At 47.0% G+C, this 11,162-nt stretch overlaps 1 protein-coding gene across 2 annotated transcripts; it reads right to left on the bottom strand.

Annotated features, from left to right (window-relative positions):
- Positions 1-2,906: 2,906 nt before the first annotated feature.
- Positions 2,907-7,283, bottom strand: CUNH9orf131 (chromosome unknown C9orf131 homolog). Of its 2 annotated transcripts, none has more exons than XM_032164054.2 (2): positions 7,053-7,283; positions 2,907-6,672 (listed from the first exon to the last, which is right to left on the bottom strand). In XM_032164054.2, exons 1-2 carry the CDS (start codon positions 7,281-7,283, stop codon positions 3,688-3,690), a joined length of 3,216 nt encoding a protein of 1,071 aa, XP_032019945.1. In that variant the 3' UTR covers positions 2,907-3,687. The 2 variants fall into 2 exon arrangements, with proteins under 2 accessions (XP_032019945.1, XP_032019946.1); XM_032164055.2 differs by having other exon boundaries at positions 7,158-7,283.
- Positions 7,284-11,162: the final 3,879 nt, after the last annotated feature.

The following is an 11,162-nucleotide window of genomic DNA, read 5'->3' as shown; positions in this document are numbered from 1 at the left end:
GCTCAGGCTAGAGTGTAGTGGCTATTTACGGGTGCTATACCACTACTGATCTGTGCAGGAATTTTATCTGCTGTGTTTCCTACCTGGGCCGGTTCACCCCTTCTTAGGCACTAGTGGTCCCCCACTTCTGGAAGGTCACCATATTGATGCCAAACTTAGCATCATTCGGTTCCCAATCGGCATAGCACACTACATCCTGGGCTCAAGGGATTCTCCTGCCTCAGCCTCCCAAGTAGCTGGGATTATAAGCATGTACCACCACCGCTAGCCTTTTACTCAAACTTTTATGACACTTGTTGAAGAGATCAGGGCAGTTGATCTCCAGGGAATTGTAGCCATGTGCAGGATGGATTAGAAGGAATAGAGCAACCAATTTAGTGAGAAATAATGACCAAGACAATAGTGATGGTGGAAATGGAGAGGGGAAGATGGATTTGAAATACATTTCATAGGTATAATTGACAAGCTTTTTGTTTTTTTTTTGTTTTTTTTGTTTTTTGAGATGGAGTCTTGCTCTATTGTCCAGGCCGGAGTGCAGTGGCATGATCTCAGCTCACTGTAACCTCCGCCTCCTGGTTCAAGTGATTCTTCTGCCTCAGCCTCCCAAGTAGCTGGGATTACAGGTGCACACCACCACACCCGGCTAATTTTTGTGTTTTTAGTAGAGATGGGGTATCACCCAGGCTGGTATCAATCTCCTGACCTCAAATGATCCTCCTACCTCGGCCTGCCGTAGTGCTGGGATTACAGGCATGAGCCACTGAGCCTGGCTGACAAGATTTGGTGATGGATTAGATCAGGGAGGAAGGAGGAGTCAGAGCTTAAGTATTTAGGTGGATGTCATGCATTTTGATAGGAATGGGCATGTTGGAGGAAAAAGTTAAAGGGAAAATACGTTTTTGGACAAGTCAAATATGAGATAATGTCTGGTATGCTGTTGGATATGGGGACCTGAAGCCTAGAGATGCTTAGAAATGACTCATGTTTTTACAACACACCATATTTAATGGAATGGGCTCAAAACATTCTATTTTTAAAAAATGGTATTGGTAAATTGGACATGATTTTGGGGAAGGTTAGATTATCATCTCATACCATAAAAATCGGTAATCTAAAACATAAATATGCAAAATTATCAAAGTGCCGGGAGAAAATGTTTTAGAAGTCATGAAGTAAAGTGTTGGTAGATTTAACTACATACAAAAATTTAACTTTGATACAGTAGAAGTCACCATAAAATTAGACAATAAGCTACAAATTGGAAGAAAATATTTGGAACATACATAACAGTTTGGGTCACTATCTCTGTAGGCAGGATCATGGCCCTCAGGATGCCCACATCGTAATCCTTGGAACCTATGTATGTATTATTTCACATGGAAAAAGGGGCATTAAGGTTCCAGATGGAATTAAGGTTGCTAATCCACTGACTTTATTCATTTAGAGACAGGGTCTTGTTCTGTCGCCAAGGCTGGAGTGCAGTGGCATGATCTTGGCAACCTCCGCCTCCTGGGTTCAAGCGATTCTCCTGCCTCAACCTCCGGAGTAGCTGGGATTAGACGCACACACACCATGCCCAGCTAATTTTTGTATTTTTAGTAGAGATGGGGTTTTGCCATATTGGCCCGACTGGTCTTGAACTCCTGGCTGCAAACGATCCAGCTGCCTTGGCCTCCTGAAGTGCTGGGACTGTTGCAGGCATGAGCCACTACTGCGCCTGGCCATCAACTGACTAAATTGGAAGAGTGTCCTGGATTATTCAGCTTTGTCCAGTGTAATCATAAGGGTCCTTAAAAGTGGAAGAGGTAGGGTCGGGCGCGGTGGCTCATGCCTGTAATCCCAGCACTTTGGGAGGCCGAGGCGGGTGGATCACCTGAGGTTGGGAGTTTGAGACCAACCTGACCAACATGGAGAAACTCCATCTGTATTAAAAATACAAAATTAGCCAGGCGTGGTGGCACATGCCTGTAATCCCAGCTACTTGGGAGGCAGGAGAATCACTTGAATACAGGAGGTGGAGGTTGCAGTGAGCCGAGATTGTGCCATTGCACTCCAGCGTGGGTGATAAGAGTGAAACTCTGTCTCAGAAAAAAAAAAAAAAAAAATGGCTCACGCCTGTAATCCTAGCACTTTGGGAGGCCAAGGTGGGCGGATCATGAGGTTAGGAGTTCGAGACCATCCTGGCTAACACAGTGAAACTCTGTCTCTACTAAAAATACAAAAAAATTATCCCGGCGTAGGTGGTGCACACCTGTAGTCCCAGCTACTCGGGAGGCTGAGGCAGGAGAATGGCGTAAAACCTGGGAGGTGGAGCTTGTAGTGAGCCGAGATCTTGCCACTGCACTCCAGCCTGGGAGACAGAGTGAGACTCCATCTCAAAAAAAAAAAAAAAAAAAAAAAAAAGTGGAAGAGGGAGGCAGAAGAGGTCAGAGTGATATAATTTGAGAAGAACTTGACTTGCCTTTGCTAGCTTTAAAGATAGAAGAAGGGGGTCAGTAACCAGGGAATGTGGGCAGCCTCTAGAAACTGGGAAAGGCAATGAGTTAATCCTACCCAGAGCCTAGAGAAAAGGATGCAGCCCTGCCAACCCCTTGATTTTAGCCCTTTGAGACATGTGTCAGACTTTTTTTGCAAGGAGGAAACAGGGTCTCTGTTGCCCAGGCTGGCATGTAGTGGTGCAGTGGCTCACTGTAGCCTTGACCTCTCTGGTTCAGGTGATCCTCCCACCTCACCTTGCCGAGTAGCTGGGACTATAGGCATGCACCACCATGCCCAGCTAATTTTGTATTTTTTTTTTTGTAGAGACAGAGTTTTGTCATGTTGCCCAGGTTGGTCTCAAACTCCTGGACTCATGCTATCAGCCCATCTCGGTCTCCCAAAGTGTTGGGATTACAGATGTGAGCCACTGCACCCAGGCTCCGTGTCAGACTTCTGACAAAGTAAATTTGTTTTGTGGTAATTTGTTATAGCAGCAGTAGAAAACTATAATACATTAACTAATACGATGTCCAACAAATAGTGCATTAGAAAATGGGTAGAGGATATGACCAGGTGATTATAGAAATCCAGATGGTTACTAGACGTATTAAAAGGCACTTGTTTTCATGGCATTGAAGATGGATGAGCTGACCCAGGGAGAGAAAAGAGCAGAGGGCTGAGAAGAAATGGTCAGAAAGATAGGTGGAGAACATATGGGTGAAGTGGATGAAGAAGAGAATAATACCCAGGACCAAGCACAGTTGCCTAGACTCAGACTACCTGTGCTCATGCGAATGGATGTAGTTTTTTGTTCACATGCTGTGAAGTCATTCCCTCTCAAGGGCGGGTTTGGGCTATGCTGACCTGGCCCTGTAGCCTCTCCCTGTAGAGTAGGGATGTGTGGACTCCAGATGTGATCATCTGTGAAGATCCACAAAAGAGAGTTAAACCTGCAGAATCCTGAGTGCTCTATTTCTGAGACTTGAAACTGAGGGGATATGGCTGCAGCAGAATTGGGAATTGACATTTTCAGTACCCTAGATTCCAAAGAAGACATGAATGGGATTTGTCTAATTCAGCTAGTTTATTAGAATTTCCATTTCTTGTCTCCACATCACCACCTTCCCCCTGGTTTGGCTTCAGGTCTTGGCATACCAAGTGCCAGTATTACCAGCCTTTTCTCTACTGACTAGATTTGGTGGGTAGGGGTCAATTGTTACCCAGGCATTTGGCTAACACCTTTTGCAAACTCCTGGTAAGGGAAGCCTTGAGGGTAGGGGGGGAGAGATGCTTCTCCATGTGGGCCCAAGGACAGTGGTTACAGTGGCGAGGGGTCAGGATGTCACTTGCTCTCCGCCCTGCCTCTGGCTGTTCCTGGGGACCCAAAGCTTTGGGGAGAAGCAGCTGGGGAAGAACAGTGTGTTGAGAGCTCTGGCCCCTGTGTTGAGACCTTTGGGGAAATGTGCTTACAGGGGCCTCTGCTAGGCTTCTGGCCTGGGCAGTGTGGTTCTTCCCTGTGACCGTGGATAACCCCAGCCTTGCAGTCCCTCCTCTGTGGTCTCCTGCTTTGGGTTTTCTAGGGTGCTCTCTCTTTTTGGCTGAGGATGAGGCTGAAGCCTTGTCCTTTCTCTTGCCTGAGACCAGAACCTTAGAGGTTGAGGGTTCTCCTGGGCCTGGAGATGGATAGTTCACACCAGCCTGCATGTGTACACATGGCCCTTGGGATGGGACCTGGCTCACCATCTTCCCCTTCATTTTCTTCCCTCTCTGAGACCCTTGTTCTGCCCTGCCAGACTCCTGTGGCTGAAGCTGGGAAGAGGATTGGGAGTGATGACAGTGGGAGGACTGGACAGGCTGAGGTACTGTGCCCTGAACTTTTTGAGGATGAGAACTTAAAGAGTGGGGGCATGGATTGGGGGGATAAATCTGCTGTGGTGGGCAGGAAGGGAGTCCCCAGGAGTCTGGAATTGTGGAGCTCAGAATAGGGGAGCTGCAAAATGATTGACTTGGGCCAGGGGCTCTGGAGGCAGGGCTCTGCCGCAGTTTCTTCAGCCTGAGTTTCAGCTCTCTACTCCACTGCCAGGCATGGATCCCAGGATGGGTGAGCAACTCTGAGGCAGTCCATCTCTGGGAGAGTGGGGCCTCTGCCTTAACCCCTGGGCATGCCTCTCCCTTGGGTAGACCAGGATGAGTGCATTCAATCTTCACAGCTTCAGCTAGGGTAGGAGGCCAGGGTACTGGGTGTAGGGGATCCACTGCCAGAGGGCTGGGGCCTTGGGGAACTTCTCTTTGTTGCACATTTCTTCGTACAAGTTCAAGGTCAGTGTGTGGCTCTGGTAGAGGAGTAGAGAGTGAGCTGGGGGCTGGGAGCTCAGTGGCCCAGTGGTTCTTTCTTTGCTCCACTGCCTCCCCGTCAGGCTTATAGTTGCTTTGATCTGCGATAGGCTCACTTATGTGGGACTTTGAAACAGGGTTTGAGGATGGGCTGGAGCCCCCACCTGGGAACACAGGAACACAGTTTTCTTTTTGCTCCATTTCCCCTACAATAGACTGAGAATCAGACAAGACTCCCAGAGGGCTGGCTCCATGCAGGTCTAGGGGTAAGTTACAAGCTGGGTGCTTAGAGGCCCAGGAGTTCTTTCTCTTTTGTATGTCCCCACATCTAGCTTCAGAATCAGACAGGACCCCCATGGATCTAACTCTGAGCGGCTCCGGTGCAAGAGCTGGGGGTGGGCTGAGGGCCAGAGATGGAGACCTAGAAGCCCAGGAATTCCTGGAATGCTCAGTGTCCTTCCATGTAGCTTCTGATGTAGTGAGGCCTTCCCCAGGATTGATTCTGTGTGGTTCCATAAGGGAGGTTGGAGGTGCGCTATGAACAGGGTCTGGGGAATCAGATGCCCAGAGGTTCTCTTTCTGCCCCATGGTCTCCCATAAAGCTTTGGATTCAGACAGGACTCCCTGGGGGCCCATTACTAGAGACTCCAGGAGAGGGACTGAGGGAAGGCTGGGAGGTGAAACTGGGTCTGCAGGGACCCAAATATTTTCTCTACTCTGCATGCCCTTCCATGGTGTCTCAGATGCTGGTGGGACACATTCAGGGCTGGTTCCAGAGAGCCCTGGATTGAGGTCCAAGACCGGAGACTCAAAAGCCCAGAGGTTTCCTGAGTTTTCTCTGCATTCCCACTGGGGCTTATATCTGGATGGATCTTCCAGGGAACTCTCTCCCTGGAGTTCTGGCAGGGAGTCTAGGGGAGGGCAAGGGACTGGCATTGAAGACTCAGAGGCCTGAGGTTTCTCTCTGTATCCCATGGTTCCCAAGAAGTCCTTAGATATAGCAAGTCCTCCTTCAGGGCTAACTTTTTTGAGTTCTGACAGAGAAGCTGGGGATTGGCAGGGGGGTAGCATCAGAGGCTCAAAAGCTTGGGGCATCATTTTGTGTCCTGTGGTTTCCAAATGAGTCTCATATCCAGGGAGAACTTCCAGGGGGCTAGTTCCAGGGGACTGTGTGGGTGCCTCAGCGCCAGATAAAACTCCCTTGTGGTCCACAGGGAAGGGCCTCAGATGGAGGGGTAGTGATGAGACAGAAGGAGAAGATGGAGGTGGAAGCAGCTGAGGATCGAGGGCCATCCCTTCTAGATCTTCCATAGTATGGGCCTCATGGGTAGAAAACTGGGCTGAGGAGTGATACTGGGGAAGCAACAGGTTGGACCTAGGTAGGAAGGCAAGCTTGTTGAAGAAGACAGAAGAACAAACAGACAACTTCAGAGGAGAGGGGCCACCTGAGCTCAGGAAGATGGCCTCCAAGGACTCGCTGTGCAGAGAGGGGAGACCCCAGAAGAGCTGGCTTTTTCTCTGCTGCCGGTGGTTCCCTGATACTATCTTGTGCCTCACAGGAAAGTTGGTCAGAATCTGGAAAATGGGGAAGGATCTGGAAGGGCTCACGGGCTGCATGACTGTTTGCTCTGGTATGCCTATAGCCTTGAGGAGGCCCTCAGAACCACAGGATGGCTGGGGTGGGGCTGGAGTGGCTTGCTCTCCAGTGGGAGCTTCTTTGGTAGGAGAACATGGCTTCAGTGGATCCAGAGATGCTTCGTCTTCCCCCTCTTCCTCCTCTTCTTCCCCTTCTTCCTCCACTTCTGATTTCTGTTTACACAGGTGATCAAGGAAGGCCACATGATGCAGAAGTGGTAGGTCCTGGGAAGCAGATAAAGATACTCTCAGGCATGAAGCCTTTTCAGATACACAAGGTTTGTTATGAGGCACTCAGTCTGCTCCATATCCAGAGTGGACAGTTATTCACCTAATCCCACGTGTGTGGTCAGTCATCTACACAGCTCCTCATCTAGTATTAATGGTCATTACCTAGTCCTCATTTGGAGATCAGTATTCCCTCACATAGCCCTACATCTAGAATCCATGGTCACTCACCTGGCTTCAAATCTAGTGTCAGTGGTTACTCACCCAGCCTCACATCTAGGGCTTATAGTCACTCACCTGGGCCCACATTCATACCAGTGACCTCACATGCGGTGTCAGCGGTCATTCATCCAGCTGTACAGTCACAGGTCACCCACCTTGCCTTGCACCATATTCCCAGAGCACCAGGGATAAAGCTGTCTCAACCTCCCAAGCTGCCACCATCTCCGAATCTGCCAAACCATGAATAAGAATAGCGTCACCAGATTTCCTAGACTCTGGAAGCAGCTGCTGCCGCAGTGTCTGCAGGCTAGGGCATGGGTCAGTTGGCCCCAGAGAAGCCCCATATCCCCCTTAGCCCCAAGCAGGTCCTCCAGCAGCCATTCCATTTCCCTTAGCCTTGTGGCAGTTTACCCTGAGGTCATCACTGCATCACAGAACAAAGAACTCCCATCCCCCACAGAGGCCCTGGCTTAACAGCCTTCTCCCTGAATTTAGAACCAAAAAAAATTTCCTCCATCAGGCAATTCATGCTTCACACAGTGAAATGTGGGTGATCCCCTTTTGATTGCCCAGTTCAGAATTATGCTTCAGGCATTGTGGTTAAGTACATGGATTCTAGTACCGAACTGCCTTATTCAAATCATAGCTCTGTCATTTCCTACCTGTGAAAACTCAAACTACTTAATTTTTTCAGTGCCTCATTTTTCTTATCTATAAAATAAAGATACCAGTATCTTTATTTTATAGATATTTATTGTTATTATTTTGAGACAGAATCTCACAGTGTCATCCAGGCTGGAGTGCAGTGGTGTGATCACGACTCACTGCAGCCTCAACCTCCTGGGCTCAAGTGCTTCTCCTGCCTCAGCCTCCTGAGTAGCTGGGACCACAGGCATGTGCCACCGTGACCAGCTAATTTTTATATTTTTTATTTTTGTGGAGACAGGATCTCTCTATATTGCCCAGGCTGGTCTCGGCTCCTGAGCTCTAGGGATCCTTCCGCCTTGGCCTCCCAAAGTGGTGGGATTATAGGCGTGAGCCATCTTGCCTGGCATATTATTCTTAGAGGCAAGGTCTCATTGTATTGCCCCGGCTGGTCTTGACCTCCTGAGCTCAAGAGAGCCTCCCATCTCAGCCTCCGAGTAGCTGGGATTACAGGCATGGGCTACTGTAACCAGCACAATAATGTTATTACTTACTACATAGGGTTGTTTTGAGGATGTAAAAAGTAAAGTAGAGGTTCCTCTTCAAAGACTTTCGTCTCCGTCTAATTAGGAATAAATAGTAACATCTCTTAGAAGCAAAATTTATTCAAAGACCTTCTTATATTCAAAGACATTCTTAAATATCTGCTAGCCATAATAAAGAAATCAATGTACTTTATGTTCTCAGCTTCCACAATTTAGCCTAAATATTTGCCCTGGCATGCTTATATTGGTCCAAGCAAGCATTAGGTCATAGCCTGTTCCTCTTCCTTATTTGAAGGTGTTTTTACCTTTCTCAGCATTCCACAAGTTAACTTCCTCCTTCCTTTGTTCTCCTCTGCCTTTGCCTCTTTTAAAAAGTTCTAAGTTGCTAGCCAATCAGGACAAATACAGAAAGTGAGGTCCCGTTCCATCCAATGGAAACCGGACACAGCAGTAGGGTGGATGCATCAGGCTATAAATGACCCTGCCTTCTTTGTTCGGTGTACTCTTCGTGGCAAACCTCTGGCGAGTGTACCGTTTCTGCAGAAAGTAAAAATAGCCTTGCTGAGGAAATTAAATTTATGTTCAAGTGCTATTTCTTCATGGCACCAGGAAACAAGCATTTCTAACCAGGATTAAATGAATAAATGTACATGCTTAGAATAATATAATGTATGCTGTATTAAATTTCTATTTAAGGTTTCTAATTATAAGCTTCATTCTGTCTTTAATGGTTGGGGTCTATCCCCTCTTTTTTATGCTTGTGTCAGCTGTGAACTGCGAAGCATTCATGTTAAGGATGACAAATAAATGTGCTTTGCCATTCTCATTTCCTCCATTTCCCCCTAAAACCACCACTTTGTTCCATGTCGGCCCTTCCTTTCAGGGCCACACTTCAATCCCTGTCCTCATTAAAAGCTGATTTGTTCTGGTGGAAAGTGTGCTGAGCTGAAAGTGAGGAGACTTGGGTTCTCTAGCTCCATCACTGATCCACCACATGATCTTGAGAAACCCAAGAGAGGTTTCTCCATTGGTACCATGAGTTGGACTAGATTGATTGATCATTCATGCAACATTTGTTGAATGCCTATTATGGACCAGGTATTGTGCTCAATCTTGAAACTGCAGAAGTAAGATAGAGTCTCTGCACTAAACTAGGTCCCATTTCATTGGATCAGTTAAGTAACAGATAATGAAAATAGAGATACGCACAGAGTTTTATGGGGCCAGAGAACAGATAGATACCCACCAGTCTGAAGAAGGAGGTTGATGGTGAGGGGTGCTTCCCAGAGGAGATGATTAATGCTTGATTTGAGGAACCAAGAAAGTGAGGATGTAGTGTAGGGAGTGAGAGAAGGACAATCCAGGCAGTAGGAACAGCATATGTAAATGTGCTAGGGCAGAGAAACTACGCCCCATTATGGAAATTGAAGGTATTTCGGTGTGGCTGTAGTTTTGGTTGGGGGCTGGGGAAGCGGTAGGAGATGAACCTAGAAAGACAAGATCACAAAGCCCCTGAACACCAGGCTAAAAAGTTGGAACTCTGTCACTTTTCAGTGTGAAACCATTGAAAAGTTTTAAACAGGGAAGTGACAAGATGAAGTTTGTGTCTTGGAAATAACATTCTAGTGAGGGTAAAGACACGAAAGGCAAGAGGTTAGGTGAGTCTTGCTTTAGTTAAAGAAAAACTAAAGTGAGGCCTGAACCATGGCAGTGTTGGTGGGCATGGGGAATATGGATTCAAGTAGAACTCCAGAGATAAAATTGATTAGACTTGTTTACCAATAGGATAGGTTGGGGGAGAGAGGAAGTTGAGGGTGACTCCAAGATTTCTGACTTGGGAAACTGGATGTTTGGTGGTGCAATTTCACTGAGATAAGAAACAAAGACCTGGGAACCAAGTTAGGGTGGTTGGGGGGCGGTTATGGGTTCCATTTTAGATATTTGAATTTGAGGTTCTGATGTCACCTCAAGGTAAACCTAGGCAAGGGACAGATACATGGATCTGAAGTTTGGGAGAGCAGTCTATTGGGGGGGATGTAGATTTGACATCTAGCAGCATATATGTAGCAGCTGGAACCATTGAAGGCATAAAGATGACCTACTTATGTGTAACATTTGGCCCAGACAGTGCTTTTTAACTGTGACCAACGGTGTTTTTTTGTTTGTTTGTTTATGTTTTTGTTTTTGTTTTTTTGAGATGGAGTCTTGCTCCATTGCCCAGGCTGGAGTGCAGTGGCACGATCTTGGCTCACTGCAAACTCCGCCTCCTGGGTTCATGCCATTTTCCTCCCTCAGCTTCCTGAGTAGCTGGGACTACAGGCGCCTGCCACCGCGCCAGGCTAATTTTTTTGTATTTTTAGTAGAGACGGGGTTTCACTGTGTTAGCCAGGATGGTCTCGATCTCCTGACCTCGTGATCCGCCTGCCTTGGCCTCCCAAAGTGCTGGGATTACAGGTGTGAGCTACCGCGCCCGGCAGCCAATGGTTTTTTTTTTTTTTTTTTTTTTTTTTTAAACTTGAATGAGTAGCCAATAGTGTAAATCAGTAGATTGTACATAATAATATTTCCAACTTAAAATCTGGCAGCACTGGACTTATATTCCTACACAGTAAAGGCTATTTGGAGCTAAGTAGCAATTGCTCCCTTTGGAATGAACTTGTGCTCTCCAGTTTACTGCAGTTCTCACCCTGTTCTTAGAGTAAATGCCAAGACTGGGTATGGTGACTACTCACACCTGTAATCCCGGCACTTGGGAAGGCCAAGGCAAGAGGATTGCTTGAGACCAGGAGTTCAAGGCTGCAGTGAGCTATGATCATGCCACTGCACTCCAGTCAGGGCAACAGAGTGAGATCATGTCTCTTAAAGAAAAAAAAAAAAAAAAAGTTTAATGCCAAGACTAAGGGCTTGTTGCTGTTGATCATTGTGCCTATGATTTTGTTTTCTTCCACTTGTCTATTTTTACTAATTTATATTATCTACATGGTATTTGAATTTGCAACCACTAGATGAAGAAGGTAAATTGAGTCCTGATGGAAGACAGAGTAGGTAATACTCAACACTTATTCTGTGCTTGTT

The sequence above is a fragment of the Hylobates moloch genome, unplaced genomic scaffold, assembly GCF_009828535.3.
Source record: "Hylobates moloch isolate HMO894 unplaced genomic scaffold, HMol_V3 SCAFFOLD_10, whole genome shotgun sequence".
Classification (NCBI taxonomy): Eukaryota; Metazoa; Chordata; class Mammalia; order Primates; family Hylobatidae; genus Hylobates; species Hylobates moloch.
This window is presented reverse-complemented; position numbering and strand designations above follow the sequence as displayed.